The 17,456-nt window shown below is 39.0% G+C and overlaps 1 protein-coding gene across 5 annotated transcripts in view; it reads left to right on the top strand.

The window, feature by feature from the left end:
* LOC127971362 (dystrophin-related protein 2-like) overlaps window positions 1-17,456 on the top strand; it is a 126,300-nt gene that overhangs the window by 62,426 nt on the left and 46,418 nt on the right. For all 5 annotated transcript variants that reach the window (XM_052574312.1, XM_052574308.1, XM_052574311.1 and 2 more), the window contains 2 exons: window positions 3,602-3,770; window positions 14,420-14,576. In XM_052574312.1, coding sequence (XP_052430272.1) covers window positions 3,724-3,770; window positions 14,420-14,576 — 204 coding nt within the window. In that variant the 5' untranslated portion in view covers window positions 3,602-3,723. The remainder of the gene's footprint in view (window positions 1-3,601; window positions 3,771-14,419; window positions 14,577-17,456) is intronic.

The following is a 17,456-nucleotide window of genomic DNA, read 5'->3' as shown; positions in this document are numbered from 1 at the left end:
TCCTGGCAGTGGACAGCGGATCGCGTTCCATCCAATCGTCTCTGATTGGTGGAAAAGCCTCTCTGTAAGTCCTCGCCAGAGGCTCATTTCCGCAACTGTTTTTGTTTTGAGCCGATTCAGCACAATTTTTGTCAAACACTCAAATCACCAAGCGGCGAGGGTGTGAGAAGGGACTATTAATGGCACATAAACACAAAACAGAAACGGATCCTGCATTGAATCAACTGTTCGCCGCTCCACCAAAGATCCTACCTCACCATCTCCTAATCATTTTGAATTTGAACAGTATCTGATACCCGCATCTAGATATCTGATGAACCATAAACAACCAGAATTAATCACAGACAGTGGATTAAATACACACACAGAGAGAGAGAGATAGATTCAAGAAAGACTGAAAAAAGAGAGTGAATTAAGAGGAACCGCCTGAGGAGGGGACGCGTTAGAGCCGTGCGGAGGCATTAATTCACTTCCTGCTCTGGGGAACGTAGCATACAGAATTTCTCATTGAGATACATCTCAGGTTCTGTTTGTTTTGGCTATGTGTCACGGCCACATGAGCCCGGACAGCCGGATGTGTTTATTTCTGCACAGATGTCTGTTGAGATTATGCAGCACTGACTAGGTGACAGTATGTCGTCATGGTCAGTTAGCAAGGGGTCCCAGAAGAGGCCTTGAGTACTGTAGATGATGTGTGGGATGATGGGGCTAATCAAGGTTGGGATGGGACTGAACAACAACTCAGGGATATATGTCATCACAACTCACATTATATAATCACTCACGGTACTGCATGTGCATACAATACAAATTATTGCCATCTTTATTATATATTCGATCATTATTATTGCTAACTTGATTTTGATACTTACTATCATTAGTACGTTTTTTTAAATGCTTTTAAAAGAAGTCTGTCACCTAGACTACATTTATTTGCTCAAATAGACGGTAAAAACAGCAGGATCATTCCACTAAATCAGTGCCTTTTCCACTTGGAAAATGTTATAAATAAAGTTGAAATCAATATTTTTTTAATATCCAGGAAATTAACCAGCACATTTAGATACAATACAAAACAAAATCAGCCAAAATATATTGAATATTGGCTGGTAATCAGTAATATTGATCAGTAAATGAAATTGTTATATATAGCTTATTTTATATCTTGCTCAAATATAGCTGATGTATCATGAATCCCTAAAATTTGACATTGACATTGCCAGACCTCTGGAAAAGTCCCAGTGCTCCCTATGGCTAGTCCCTCCCTGGGACTAATGAAAGGCACAGAGAGGAACATATAGGCAGTTTGACAGCTGCACTGAACGAGACACAAGGGGTTTGATGACTAAAGGAAAGCTCCTTAATCATGAGACTTTTGCTGAAAAGATTGTGCCTCCATACCTTTGCCTTGGCTCTGGCTCTGGCTGAGAGAAACCGAGCTTACGTGACCCGCAGGCATTACTTATATTCTGTTTATCTGCTGAGTGCTTCAGGGATCAGCTGAGGTGCATCCTATGGGAATTTGTTTGTTCCTGTACTTGTTCATTTTTTGATTGTTGTTGTAATTGAAGGATCATTACAGTTGAGGGATCATTGCTGATTATAATAATGTGTGTGTTGTAGATGTGGCCTAATGGGTGAGTCAAATGTGGTTCAGGTCACTTTCAAAAACACACCTCTTATTCTCCCTGTAATTGTGTGTCACCTCTAACAAAGTCTCTTAACACAAGGTTGGTCACTCAGCGACCATCTTGGCATCACTCCCAGCAGATCATTTCTAGGCAGCAGGCATTTCGAGTACTGTACAGCTCCTATCTACTTCAATTGGGCAAGAAAAAAGGCAATCAGCTTGTTTAACAGATAAGTGGGACTTCTTGCTGCTGATGTCTTACATTTTTTTCCATTCTTTTTTTTCCTCTTCTCTTCTTTATATTGTTCCTGTACAGTACTTATAATCTCCCTATATGTAAAAAGGTAATTGATAATGAAGTATGATGAAAAAGCAGGCAATAATTAAGCAGCAACATAAACATATAGAGTGGTATTATAATATTAACAGAGCTGTGGTTCAGATGTGAAAACCATTGTGACTGTGATATTACTTTTATAAGCCTACAGCAATTCCATAAACAAGCAGTTAATATAAATTAACTTACATTTTACACGCAGTTACTTTATCTAATTTGCTCCACTAATGAAAACAGCTCTACCACAGCAGAATTAAAGAACAGCACCAAGCAAACACACACCAGTGGGGTTCATTCTTGAATAAATCAGTGTTCTTGAATTAATCATTTCAATGACTTGCTTATTACTTGTTTTCGTTCCTGAGTGAATCATTGTTTTGGAATGAATCAGTTGGATAAATGATTCAGGCGTTTACTCATAATAAGAACTCGTCACGACCTACTGGCGCGTCAATGTAACTTGCAGGAAGAGTCAGTAAATATCTCCCACCAAACAGAGTGGCAGCCTAACTGTGGAGCTATACATACAAAGAAAAGCGTCACCGCTCAGCAAATCAAATTTGAGAAATGAAACTAAAGGCCTAGGTTGTCAGGAACTCTGTAGTTTCTGTTTTAACATTCCTCTGCATTGAATCTTGTGATTTGAAATGCATTGCTGTTAACACAGAGCATGTTTTTGTATTCCATTGCACTGTTTTTCTATTTAAAAATGATCTAGAATGGATCAGTTCACTTTCAGAATGAACAATTCCTGATAATTTACTCACCAACATGTCATCCAAATGTTCATGTCTTTCATTCTTTAGTCAAAAAAAGATTTTGGATTTTGATGAAAAAATTCCAATATTTTTCTCCATATAGTGGACTTCAATGGGTGCCAAGGGGTTGAAGATCCAAATTTCAGTTTCAGTGCAGCTCCAAAGGCCTCCCAGCCGAGGACTAAGTGTCTTATCTAGCGAAACGAGCTGTTGTTTAAAAAAAAAAAAAAAAAAAAAAAATATATATATATATATATATATATATATATATATATATATATGCTTTATAAATAATAATGAACTAACTCTGCAATGCGTGTCCATGACGTCACGCATTACGTAATCACATTTGGAAAGTTCACGTGTGGTTAGTTCTTCACCTGTGTACTTCAGTTAAAAAGGTAGAACAGGGCGAAAAACTTTGTCATTTTCTCCTCCAACTTCAAAATCGTCCAACATTGTTGTTTTATCCATTTTTTCTAAAGGGCGTCTGACTTTGTTTCACGTGTGACCATTGACTATTTAATGCATGAATTCGAGCTAGTGCAAGATGAGCATTTGCAGTTAAATAGTATAGAAATATACATAAAAAAAAGACATATCGTTTCACTAGATGAAACTCTTTATTTCTCAGCTGGGATTGTGTAGAGCCATTTGAAGCTGCACTGAAACTGAAATTTAGACCTTCAACCTACTGGCTCCCAGTGAAGTCCCCTATACAAAGACAAATCCTGGAATGTTTTCCTTAAAATTATTAAAAATTAAAATTCCTTAATTTCACAAGTTCTCAAGACAAGTTATTAAAACATTATTTTAACTTAAGCACTGCCATATGATTATGTCAGTGCTCTAACTTTTGAACTGTGTGTGTTTCAGCTGCAGGGCGGCCCTCGTGGCCGGGATGCCACTGTGTACCCTGCCAGTCGGCGGTGGATCCTGAGGGGCAGGAGCTGCCCACCCAGTGCAGGGGGCAGAGGAACAAGCACCCTGACCTCGACATGAATCTCTGCTGGAACGAGATCAAACGCAAATCCCACAACATAAGGTATATCACAACTTTTGTTCATCCTTCTATTATATCAGCCTTCTATTATGTTCAATATCTTCTGGGGATTATTAACCTTGTCTCAGTAGCACCAGTTAGAGATCCACATGTTGCAATTCACCCAGTCTCAGAGGCGCTAATGAAACCGTTGATTGAGTTTGGGCTGTTTTGCATGCCATTTGTATGTATGTCCATATGTAGTGCAATGTGCTGTGTTTACATACTTAGCCTCTTAATTACAGCCTCGACCCCAAGTTTTCTCTGGGGACAAATTTACCAGGTTGTGATTGGTTTAGACATCTTCCCTGCAGCGCAGTGTAATAAGATCATCCCTGGATGGACAGCAGTAGCAGTACTCGTCAGTATTCTGACATCATCCAGCCCTGAAGGAAGACTACAGCCATACAACATCACACGTAATGGAAATGGATTGAATACTAAGTGGCTTCTCCAAAAGACCCTCTGGGATTATATTGCACCAGCATAGTGGTGGCTGACTTTTTCAGCTGGCCGTGTTTTGAAAGACAGATGTCCCTTCAATTTAAGCTTTGGCATCTGTAAAAATGCAATGGCAGGCATTTTAGTAGAATTAAATGATGTTTGATTTTAGTTTGAAAGCAAATAATATATTTCCTTTGGTAAATTTATTGGATTATGGTAAAGGTTTTCACTCGTCTCTGTGCTGTTTTGTTAACTGTAGAGCTGACATTATTTGTTTTATGCCTAATGTTGAATCACTGCTTGATTTTTGTAGATTGCGTTTCAGAGCAACACAACATGAATAATTTACTTGAAATTTTAGCTGTTTTTTTCTTTCTCAGGCACTGTGACAGGAAGAAATCAAACTGACTTGCTAGCGGGGCAGAACAGAGCTTGTCTTTGTCATTCTCATCAGAATGTTTGGCTTCATTGGGGTCCACTCACACGGCAGTGAATGTGCTGTGACCGGGGGGCTATGTGGCTGAGGGGGTATATGGGTGGACAGAGGCATGCTGGGAATGTTTGACTGCAGACGTGCCTGGATGTTTCTCACCTCTCTGATGGCGCAGCTGTGAGTGGGTTAAGATGGTGTGACTCAAAACCCACATCCCTAAATCTGCTCAAAGCATCTCTTTGTCTGCGTAGACTGTAAATAATTAAGACATCTGAACGGCTGCGACTAACTGTGTCATGCTGTATTTTGAAGTTAAAGCTAGTACTATTTGGTGATATCATTGCACTCACTGTACAGTCATAATTGTGGTGTTTTGTGGAGTTTATGTGCAGAACTTGAAAGTAACAAAAAAGAAGGCCATTCCAGTTCAGTTCCGCTCTCTTCCACACTCAGTGCTAAACGGCAGGGGCGAGCATGGTGACCTTTCAGACATCCTCAAAGCCTCATCCAGACTTTTCAACAGCAGGCAGAAAAAGGCTTGATTGAGCACTAACAGCATGCTAATTGCTGTCCTTTCTCAGAGTTTTAGGCTCGGAGATTAGAATGTTAAAAACCCTTTTGCTAATGGGTCTACTGTCATGTCAAACTTGACATTGTACTAAATGTACTTTGTGCGTTGGAGTGGAGTCTATGAAAGGGAGAGGAAATGGAATATTCCGTCAAGGATATTTTTGCTTGTTTTGGAAGTAAAATGTCCTTACGTTTTCTTAAATTATTAAAGTTAGATGTTTAAATGTGTGGGCAGCAGGAATCTTTTGTCATCTGTTGACATTTAAAGGGATAATTCAGCAAAAAACCTGTGCTCACCCTGATGTTGTTCCAGGTCTGTATGACTTTGTTTCTTCTGTGGAACATAAAAGATGATATTTAGAAAATGTTGGCAGTCAATTTTGGATAATCCTTGACTTTCTTCATATGAGACAATTCTCAAATGTGGTTTGTTTTCCACAAAAGAAAAGAACCTTTTTTCATTAAATGTGTTGGAAATGATTACAGTACCTTGTGGTTGTTTAGGATAAAAAGGGAGATACGTATTTTATTTTTGCCTAGCTTCCTAGTGTTGCTTGTTATTTCAATTTGTTGTGTTTTGGATGCTGATGTGCTGGTGACCTGAATATGCTTACCAGCAAGATTTTGTTTGGTCAGCAAGCTTCACCAGAATAATCCTGCTGATTCACCAGCCAGAAGGGATGTAAATTGGTTTTATTGTTTTCTATTTGTTTTATGCTTCCAAACTTCCATAAAGATTTTATTATTAATCCTTTTAAAACTTTTGAGGAAGAAATATTTTCATATTACATTCATACAACAGTCTCTTACTAAATGATGACATAATTTCAATAGGTATGACAAGTAAGGAATACTTTTAAAACTATTCTTCAAAAAGTGCATTTACAGACTTTTTAAAGGCTGCATAAATGTAATGAAATATTTGTATATTAAATAAAAAGAGAAAATGCTAAGCGAATAGAAAAGTGGAATAATTTAGCTAATTAACTTTGTCTTTTTTAACTACACATTGTCGTATAAATGTCATATACATTTTTGATTTACTGAAAATAATTCCTTAGCAGTGTTGTGATCAATAGCAGTATTTTAGTGTTTTTTTTGTTGTTTTTTTGTCAGTGTTGGCAGAAAATAGCATGTTTGAGAATGGTTAATGGTCAGTTCTCGGTTCCATTCTGTATAAAACCGGCCTGGTCCAGCACAGAAATTGTTGCTGGTCTTTTCAACAGGGTTATTTTAAGCTCAGCCCATATTCTGACATAGTCTACTCATTATGAGGAACTTTCGTAATGTGTTGCAGCCATAGGTAAACACAGTCTTTTCCAACTTTGCTGAAATGCACATATTTGTGTTTGTACCAGACAGTTGTCAGGCTTTAAATGGCTGCAGGAAGGAGCCCACATCAGTTGCATCATGACATGGGACCAGAGATGTGAGAGAGCAGCAAAAAAGGAAATTTTTTGTGAGAGGTACGCTGTGGTGTTTCGAGTTTCTTGCTAGGAATTGCAAATAAACCCACTATTCAGACACCCTAATGAACGAACGAGTCAAAAGGGATTTCGAAGTGCATGAATTATTAACTACAAGCCTACCCGGCTGTGTTTGTAGGGATTAAATCAAATAAAGCTTGTCCGACGCGCTCATCTATCAGCGTGGGGCTGAGCAGATCGCTCTCTTTTGCTGGGTAGACACAATGCACTGCTGACACAGTTGCATTCTCTGCTCCAGCACTCTTTGTGGAAATAATGATCATGCATTGACATAAACAACCAACAGCATGGGTTCCCTTCGAGAAATTAGAAATTGTAGTAAGACTGAATCCAGTTTTCACATGTAGATGTTGCTGGGCACTTAGGCGGCACTCATCATCCCTAACTTGGCACAGGTATCAGGGAAGCTAATGATATATTTGGCCAAGGCTATACCAGCAGACATAGACTCATAGTTTCCTCAGTTCAGCCCTCTTTTACTCATACAGTGATGTAACAGTCAAAGTCAAATATCTGCTTCGTCCCACCTGAGACATGCCCATGATCTGGCCCTTAAACTTCTATACACATGTCTCTCACGGATAATTTATGCTTTATTGGATGTGAGTGAATATATGAATACACAAGAATTTAATACATATCTAAAGCTCCCTTGCAGGAAATGTATTCCTTTTTGCATCTCAATGCTCACATGAAATATTCCAGTGGTGCGTTCCAGTGGAGGGTTTATGCATACACAATGATATATATGGAACCGGCTGATATTACAGGTGCGGTATTTGTATGCATGTGAGGGCCTGTGCAGCGGCCCATTGTGTTTGCTTAACTGTGTCTTATAAACAGAATGTAGGGTAATGAAAGAGGTGAGACAGGCAATGCTGAATTGTAAGGCTCATTTCTCCCATGGCACCATCACCTTTTTTAACTAGTGGCTTCATTGCGGCTGAGGAGCGGTGCTTGCAGACAAATTTCCCACCTCTCTTTTTCATTCAGTGTTACATTTAAAGGCTTGTGTCGCTAAAGGACAGGCCTCAAAGAGAATGGCGCCCAGAGCCTTAGGCGATGCTTCTGAAATGGATTTCACCAGACACCTCACTCTTATCTTTAGCATTTAGTTATTCGCTGATCCGTGAAGCAACACCTCACTGATGCTTATCATGCAACATGACCAAAGAACTAATGAGTTTTATCTGTTCTTATTTTGCCTTAATCAGTAAAATTGAGACAGGTTAGTGTCTCTAGGTTTGTATTTTATGTATCAGACTACTTTGCTATGAGAGAGTTATGTTGATCATCTAGTATGTAATCAGTGCACACACACACGCACACACACTCACACACACACACACCTATTAACAGTGATGTGGCCTGTCTGTTCTCTGCTATCTGCATCAGTCTAGATTTTTATTTTTTTTGTAAGTATTTAAATTAATTTAGTTATCGCTAGTGATTGCGAAATTTACATATCGCAATTTGTATTGATGTTGTGCAGCTTAGACATACAGTCCATATTTGAAATTTTGGTTCCAACAGCTTTAGGATTTTTTTTATTCATATTTGCATATATTTTTGTATTATATATATTACACGAATAGAATATGTAAACAATTTATTGATTGAGTGATGGAATTCATCAAAACTAGTTCAATATAGCAACTGAAATCACACAGAACAGATTGAATCCACTACGGTCAAATTAGGTAAATAAAGGTGATGAAACTGAAAACAGTGATGGCATGTTGAATTAATCTTCTTGATTAAATGCAATTAATTAAATTTTCTAAATTTGCTTATTATTAGCATGCATATTAATAACACATTGGCAGTCTATTAGTACTTATAAAGCACGTATTCTGCATGACAATATTCAACATCACTACCCAGTACCTACAATTTAGTAAAGTATCTGTGCAAACGTAAGAAAGTGTGTGCTCAAATCATTTTTGTTTTACACTAAAATACCTTCAAATACAATTCAATTCATGTTTTGAACCTACAGTATGAACTTGGGTTAAACCTACTGTAAATTGATTAGGATACAATTATCATTGTCAGTCTCTTTGGTTAAAATGTCTGCTAAATAGATACATTTAGAACAGATGGCTCTGAAAAGGCGTGAATGGTCCTCAAATGGCTTGCTTTTTCCCTGCCACGAGTGAACATTGTAAAAGTAGCTCCTTATTGGTCACTGGTATTGATTACTGTCCCCTACGCTAGCCATCGTGCCTGATGGTTCATGTCGAACAAGCGTTGTTAAAAGACTGCCAGAGCAGTGTGCACAGCTGTCACCTATTTGCTTCCACACTCACTAGCAGTCACAGCCAGCCCACACTAACTTGCCATCGAGCTCCTGCAAAAGAACCGATCCAGATGCCTCCAACTTGTGCCATCTCAGCTCTGCAATCCAATCAATTAAAAGCCCTCCATTAATCTCCATTTGTTAACCTGAGATTGCTACCTGGAGCCAAGCAAGGAGGTCTATAATGCCACCCTGCCCTGATTCCATTGAGTTTTATTTGTTTCTCCTCTCTGTAAAAAGGACCACAGGATTTGGATGCTTGTCCAGCAAGAGGCATTGTTTGATTTTGTGGCTTTTGGAGGAATCCCCATAAAGCCTCAGAGAGAGATGAAATGATCGATGGTCTAAGTCTAAGGATTCAGAAGGGCTGAAGAAATCCAGCGCTCTGTGCAGGATGGGTTAATGGATGTAATGTACTATATCTGTGATGGCAAGCGAGGCAGAGAGATGCTGTGCAATCCTCAAACATGGCACAGGTATCAGGTGTTGCAGTCTTGCTGTGGATCAGTGAATTAGTAGCACAGAGGCCTGAATGTACAGGACAGATCATACTCTATCGAGCATAAATGGGCAGATGTGTCCCCTGTACTCACAGCGCTGGATGCAGGGACTGCTCTGAATTAACCAAATTTGTTGAGGCATTGCACATATCCTTATTATTTGAAATAAATGTTGATTTTTGATGAAAAACTTCACTGAGAGAGAAACCAGATCAGAGAATCCAGAAAAATAAGTTATTTTAAATTGTAATATGTCACAATAAGACTGTGTTCAGATCATCATCAAAAAAACAACAACAACAACAACAACAACAACAACAAAAAAAACACTTTAAAAACATTTAAATATCAACCTTACCAATCAATTTTTATTTTATTTTATGTCAGTTGTCTTTTTTATTTTTGGTGGAAACAAGCTTTCACAATGGTTCTATTCTGTCTCCTTTTTTATTTACGGTAATTAAAATAATCAAAAATTATGGTGCTATCAGCTTAACAATTTGAGTGAATTTTTTTATTACCAGCTCAGCAATCTTAGATTCTCTAAGTATTTGGTTTGCCTCTGTTTTTTTTAATCACAGCAGGATGAATCACCTGCATGATTTCCTGAAGAACCTGAAGAACATCCCACTGTCTGTAGTCTGTGGAAAGAGTTCACATGATCAGTGTCACAAATGTATGTAGTTTAGACCCCAAAGTATTCAACAGCACTTGCATTCATGGATAAATAAAACCTTGGCATTGCTATCAACAACGGCCCTATTAACATTGTTCGATGACTCATTATGCAAGTGGTTGATACACACTTACCAGTGACATACTTTAATTTACAAAGCAACAACAAGCACTTGCCTGTAATAGAGAATCAAAAGCAATGTGTGCTGGTAATAGCTTAAGGCTAGCCGTGTGACATTGTACATTCTAAGCAAGTTCAACCCATCAACGCTGAGTAGAAATGCTACATGAACTCATCAAGCTCACACAGACAGGAGCTTCATTTGAACTTTGATGTGAATAGAACAAAAATCTACAGATAACTGTAGCTGTGACCCTTTGATAGTAGCAGCTGGGTGAGTAGCATTTTCCTTGGGTTCTATTCTTTTGTGTTTGTATGTGTGTGTGTACATAAGTGTGCTTGGAGGAGATGTGTGTGCTTGTTTGTGATTGTGTCTGTATGATGAAGCAGCCTTTAGGCAACTATAGAACACACAGGCTCTCTAATGAAATGTCTGCAGCCTGGCTGCTTTTATTGAGTCTAATAACACATCATTATAGAGAGCGCTGTGCCCACCCTCCATCAGTACAATAGAGGTCCGAACAGGTGAAGCAGGTCTCCTACTTGGCTTCTCTCTTTTCATTGTACCTCCTCTTGTTCTCTAATTATGTAGTATATAATAACAATTTCTTTTATTTCTACTGAGAATATAATTTCAAAGCACCGAAACTACATGTTCTGATGGCTTTGGTGGCATTGTTTTGCTGGAAAACATTCTTTAAATTAGACTGAAAATATGTTGGCATGAGATTTTTTATATCTGGCTGTGTTGTCCTAATGAGCACATGGTTGCCTGACAATTGGCCTCTATCTGCCAATGATTAAAAATAACAAGCACATTAGTGTTTGCATGTCCCGGTGGACACTGTTGCTTCAATTATCACTAAGTGGAGGCTACATTTTAACTAGCCCTGTTGAAAAAAGTCATCCATCAAAACAATCTGTGTGAACCAGAGGTCAATTCATGAGTAAAGGTACACTGAGGCCAACAATCAACAATCTGTCTTTTTGCTTTGTCATTTAACAGACGCTTTTATTTAAAGGGCTCCATATTACACGGACAGTCCCGGGGTCTTGCTGGGCACAATGATGAAACCTCACAGATTTCAGGTCCAAATCCTTAGGCTACACCATGCCCAAATCTTTTATTATTTCCTTTGGACCTCAATAGCTATGGCTACACAATTTTTTATTTTTATTTATCTAAATCCCAGAAACTGAGATTGCTGATATAGGTGAATTATCAAACGTACTCCGTTACTAAAGTAACTTCGGTTGTATGAGTTCTGCGTCTGCTTAAAGACGCTATGGGAAAAATGCCTTTTTTTCTCCTGAACTGAAGCCTCATTCAATTACGCAGTGAAACTGCATGGCCATCGTATCATGCAGTAGATAGAAACGAACCAATGGCTCGGCAGCGGTGCTGCGCGAACCAATGGCTGCAAAGCCTGCCAAAGCTCACCAGAATTCAGGTTATTTTGACTGAAGTGACGACTTAATTGTGCAGCCTGTTTAGCACGGCATGGAAGAAAGTACTCATTCCCGTATCTCAGGAAACAAGGTTATGTTTGTCTGCTTTAAGATGCTATGGGAACGCAGTTCAATCACACCATGCTAAGAAGGGGAATTACCAATATCATACTTGACACTAGGGCCAGGATATGACAATAGCAACCAGGTTGCAGAATAAATTCAGTGAGGTTATGTCTAACCTAGTTTGATCGCCCCGGCTCGCACAGCCTCAGCACCAAAGGGGTAGAGCGCGCACAAGCAGAGTTTCCAATGCCTTGGGCAAAGATATGCCAAAGTGCACTGAAACTATAAGTATCAGAAATGTGACCTCATACAGAAAACACCCTTGTATGTCAAAGAGCAGACAAAGAGCTGTTCCTAATGCCTAAATGGTGCGGAGCGCTCAGTGTAGGCTCTCAGTTCCCTAACGGGGCATAACAGATTAAACTCTCGATCCTCCACTGTGTTTGGTAATGTAGAGAGAGTAACCACTTGTGCTCTAATGTTTGTGGAGAACACTTTGGATATGTAGCCATGCCTTGGTTTCAGGACAAACTTAGAGTTACTAGGCCCAAATTGCAGACAACTAGTGCTTATGGAGAGTGCCTGTAAATCACCCATGTGCTTTACTGACACTACACATATCCACACCTTGGTTCAGTTTACATGGAAGGTGCACTGCGAGATGGTTCCTCGGGAGGAGACCATTCCAAGACCAGCTCTTCAACATCACCTCGAGAGAATGCAGATAAGTTTAGTGTCCACCCCAAGTTTCGCATGGATGGGCTCAGACGGCTTTGAGGGGTGAGATTCAATGAGACCTACAACTCGTCTGCATCTGAAGCTGCTAGAGACATGTTGTCATCTAGCAGCTCTTCGTCACTTCCACCAAACAAGATCAGGTCACTTGTGGCAGCTGCAATGGTTCTTCAGGATGAGAACCATTCAAACAAGATCCGTCCTAGTTGTGAAAAAAAAAAAAAAAACACAAAACCAAATTGGAAATTAAGTTTCCATCCCACTTATTCACTAGAACAAAATTGTCACTGTTGTGTGAATTTGAGCAAATTATTCAAATAAAAAAACATGACTTTTTTCATGTGCATCTAGGAAAGTTTTATGTACAAATCCTTTCACAATATAGCAAGATTCTTTAACACATTTTTATGGGTTATTCCAAAATTAGCATAAAATATGTGGATGGAAACCCAGCTTATAACCTGTTTGGAAGAATGGCACAAAAAGAGCCCAATAAGACCCATGCAAAGCACACCTGGAGCCAAAAAACATAATAGTGACCCAGGAAAATATTGCTGACATGTGCCAAAAATACAGCTTTTTATCTAGAATTCAAAGATGTATGTGTGCTACAAATCTAACACTGCCCACACCTCAAGAAACACCATACCTACAGTGAAGCAGCATCATGCTGTGATGCCACTTTTTTATCAGCAGAGGCTGAGCATCTTGTTAAAATGGAAGGTAGACAGAATGCAGCAAATACTGGGAGAAGGGAATTAATTCATGATCTCAAACACAAAAAACACTGTGGTGACACAAATAAGTGAATGTCCTACAGTTGTCTTGTAAAATCGCACAACCATCTTGCGAGCAACCTGAATGGCCTGGAGCCAAATGGTATGTATTTCACCCTTGACTTAATGCGACCCTCGCTGCATTAGCAGTAGCTTTTTTCCCACAATGTCATGTGGCGATTCAGTAGTCAAGATTTTATTTTCCCCCTAACAAAAAATGTCACGCTTAATCCCTTTGTCTTAGTTATTTCTTTCCTGCATTCCCTGGGCTTTGGCAGTGCTCTAGAGTGCCATATAATGGTCTAAAAATAATGCAGGTGTCTGCTGCATGCTGGGACACTGGGTGTTATTGCAACACTAGGTTCTTCTCTCTTAATCCTCTATGCAGCATCAGGTGGGATGCAGACAGAACTAGTCTGTCTCTAAAACAATTCCAGTCTATGTGGGCAGGTGGTTAAATGGCTGGCTTTATATTTTATTTATCGCCTTGTGAAAATGTGATTTCTGCAAACAGATAAGATTTCATCCCATGTGTAAATGCAGGGCAATGGGTTGAGACGTGCTTTCCTGTTTCATTACATGCTGGGATGTCATGGAGACGTTTTATGTTCTTCGGTGTGCATAACTCTTCTTTTGACATGCCTACTGTAGGTAGGAGACGGAGGCAGGTTGAAGCTAAGTACAAGTGCATGTAGGTATCATGATTCAGTTAACCCCTTCTGGAACCAACCAAGCAAAACAATATTTTAATGTTATATATTAATTACTTATATAACTTTATATCTATATTTTTTTTAATAAATATTTTAATACACATTATATGTTACGCTTGAATGTACTGTATTCACACTGTATATAGGAGTCCTGTGGAGTATCGAAAACATATGCTGTTGTCTAACTATGTTGGCCTGTTCACCAGAGAATTAACTTTGCAAAACCCTCAAAAATAATAAAACGGATATTGTGACATGGTTCTGTAACAGTATGTCCTGAGACTCTAGATTTTGACGTGTTTTCAGTGCTGTGATCTCGGTGCTGTCTAAGTTTTGACCATGGGTCCGTGCCCTGTGGCGGGCTGTCGCTTGCTGTGTTGTCAGGGTACGGCTGGAGGCCTTTTCGGACAACAGCGGGAAGCTCCAGCTGTCCCTACAGGAGATCATCGAATGGCTGACGGCTAAAGACGAGGAGCTGTCCGAGCAGCTGCCCATAGGTGGTGATGTGGGAGCGGTGCAGCACCAGCGGGAGTTCCACCAGGTTGGCTTAACACACATGCCCATTTCCTCATGCTGTCTTTCCTCATATTATCATATCTTTTCTCTTGCTGACTTTGCTCCTGAACACGGTTAATCTTGTCATCTATAAACATAACAGAATCAATTCAATATTTAAGACTGCAATATGGCAGCAGGAGTTCAGACAGAATGATATTAAAGATTCGAGCCCACCCACCTGTAAGCTAATAAAAAGCCTCAGAATCTATTATCAAGATGCAAAAGTAGACCTGAATGGAACATGTTAATTGGGAATCTGAACCCCCGTCTGTTCATAAACCACAAAGAGGCTTGCAAGATCAAGAAAAACAGAACAAAGAAAATAGTGGCACCAACTGCTGCATGCACAATAAATGGCTTAAGATGCAACTTTTATGTTTACACTTTTTTTCTCTCCAATTTAGGGATAGTTCATCTAAAAAGACTTTTACTCAAGTCATTCCAATCTTGTATGACATTCTTTCTGACACTAGAAGACAAATGGGGAAATCTGGAAGACTACAATGCACATACAGTATAGATATAATATAAAGATGTTATAGGGGTTCTTATGATTTTTTTTCCTCATTTATGAAATTCTGTCATTAATTACTCACCCTCATGTCGTTCCAAACCCATAAGATTTTTGGGTGAACTGTCCCGTTAAGAGTAATCTTTTACCAGAGGTGAAATATGTCCATATTGCAGAAATGTACAGTTCTAAATTATACAGACCATGTGGATAGTTAACATTATGTATTTATTTAAGCAGAAATAATGAACAAGTTAAAGCAATGATTTATTCACAGCTCACACATTACACTTCTCTCATGGACTCATGAGCAGAGCTGGGGTGGATATCAGATTTTTGTGTCATACGGGTTTGGAAAAACATAAACACAAGAGTGAGCAAATGATGACAGATTTATTTTCATTTTTAGGTGAACCGTCCCATTAAATATTTACCACTCTCCTGTGCCTACACATTATGTTCTGCATTCAAACATGTTTTTCTCCCAATACACAAACTCACCCTCCCAGATAAACACACACCTTGTAATTGGCCCGGTACTACTGCAGGATACTGCTTCCATCTTAGCACCAATTTCCAGTGCTGTCAGCTGAATAAAGCAGGAAAAAGAGGGGTTCTGAGAGAAAAGCTCGAGTGAGAAAGAGAGAGAGGTAGCAAGCTCTTTCTCTCTGTGAGTGACACACAGTGAAATCAGCCTCCAAATTAACAGACCTGTATCTCACTCTCTGTTTCTTGGCTCTCACTTATTTCTCCTTTATTGCTCACTTTTTATTTCTTATGTAATATGTAGATGTACATATGCACGTGCATGCATTCCTATCCTTGTACTATTATTCCATCTGTCACATACTGTTCTCTTTCCCTCCAGTTCACTGCTGCACTGTACAATGTTCGCTTTCCCAATGTGCCACATCACCCTAAAACTTTTCCGACAAAGCAGAGAGCAAAATCCCATATGCTGCTCTGCTGAGAATTATACAGTGTTTTAAGTAATTAAAATTATTAATCATAAGTAGATTTCTTCCTCTGTGTTTTAGTATCATACTGTTTTTGTCTTTCCCTGTGCTAATTTTCTGAGGATATTGACAGATTTTAATAGATTGGGTTTGCCTGTCTTTTGAACCCTAAGTAGACTTCATAAGTCATAAGTATGCATCATAACTTAAGAGTACTTAGTTGAAGAAACAACAGAGACATCACCAGACAGAAACAAAAATTTCTTGAGGCTTGTCCTACAAATGTATAATTAATACATGAATGATCTTAAGTCTTTATTTGGGTTCGCTCAGTCAAAGGCGGACCTCTTGAGTATGAAGTTTAGCTGCTATTGAAGTTTCACAGTGGAATGAAAACATTTTCAGGCCTCGTTATTTCAGGAAATAGCTGAAATATATCAGTTCTTTCTACGAATTCCCCTCAGGAGACCTCTTGATTCCAGCAGCCCGGTAGTACATTTCTACTTTTGACTGTTTGATTTCAGTTTACACTTTCTTGGTTGCTAAGTTAATTTGCAAATGGGTGGGAAGAGGTTTCAATGACATGGTACGAGTTACTGGGGCGACTCCAAATGAAGTTGCACAGCCATGTTTGTGATATCCATAATCGGCATAAGAATGTAACACTGGGTATTTCCTGTGGGTAATATGAGAGATAAAATTAATCGTAATCTCTTTATGCTATAAGAGGATTGAACTGTTGGATCATCCAAATAAAAGACTTTAAAAAAAGGGGGTAATATTTCAATGAAATTTTAAATGGCATGATGAATGAATGAAGCTGTCGCCTTAGTAACTCTTATGGATTAGTGGAAAAACTGTAGGTGGTGCCTAGAAGTAGGGAATTTACTCCATGATTGATATACATCATAGTTCAGGCCTGGTTTGAGCTGCATGTCTATACATTAGGAGCCCACATTGATTTTTGATGGACCCTAGATGTAAAAAAAAAAAAGTCTAATGGGTGTTTAGAAGAGCAGTTCAAGTCAGGATTCTGATGTAATTTACTCAACCTTGTTGTTCCAACCTGTATGATTTTCGGACTTTTGAGGAATACAGAAGAGGATGTCTCAATTGGGTCCAGTGTAGTTTTGGAACCCACTGATTTCCATTTGGACAGAAGAAAGAAATTCATACAGGTTTGGAACAACATGAGATATGGCTGCCAGAAATTACATTTTTTGGGGGTGGAAAAGAATTTTTATGGAAATGTGCCGATATCTAGCCATGTAAAGCTGGAAAACTAGATTTAGTTCAGTAGATTGACACCCTCAGAGGTCGATGGATGTTGTGCGGCTCTAATACTGTGTCTGTGAGTTTATGTGCATCTGCTGTGATTGATCATGTCAGCATGACA

Source organism: Carassius gibelio, chromosome B14, assembly GCF_023724105.1.
Source record: "Carassius gibelio isolate Cgi1373 ecotype wild population from Czech Republic chromosome B14, carGib1.2-hapl.c, whole genome shotgun sequence".
Lineage (NCBI taxonomy): Eukaryota > Metazoa > Chordata > Actinopteri > Cypriniformes > Cyprinidae > Carassius > Carassius gibelio.
This window is presented reverse-complemented; position numbering and strand designations above follow the sequence as displayed.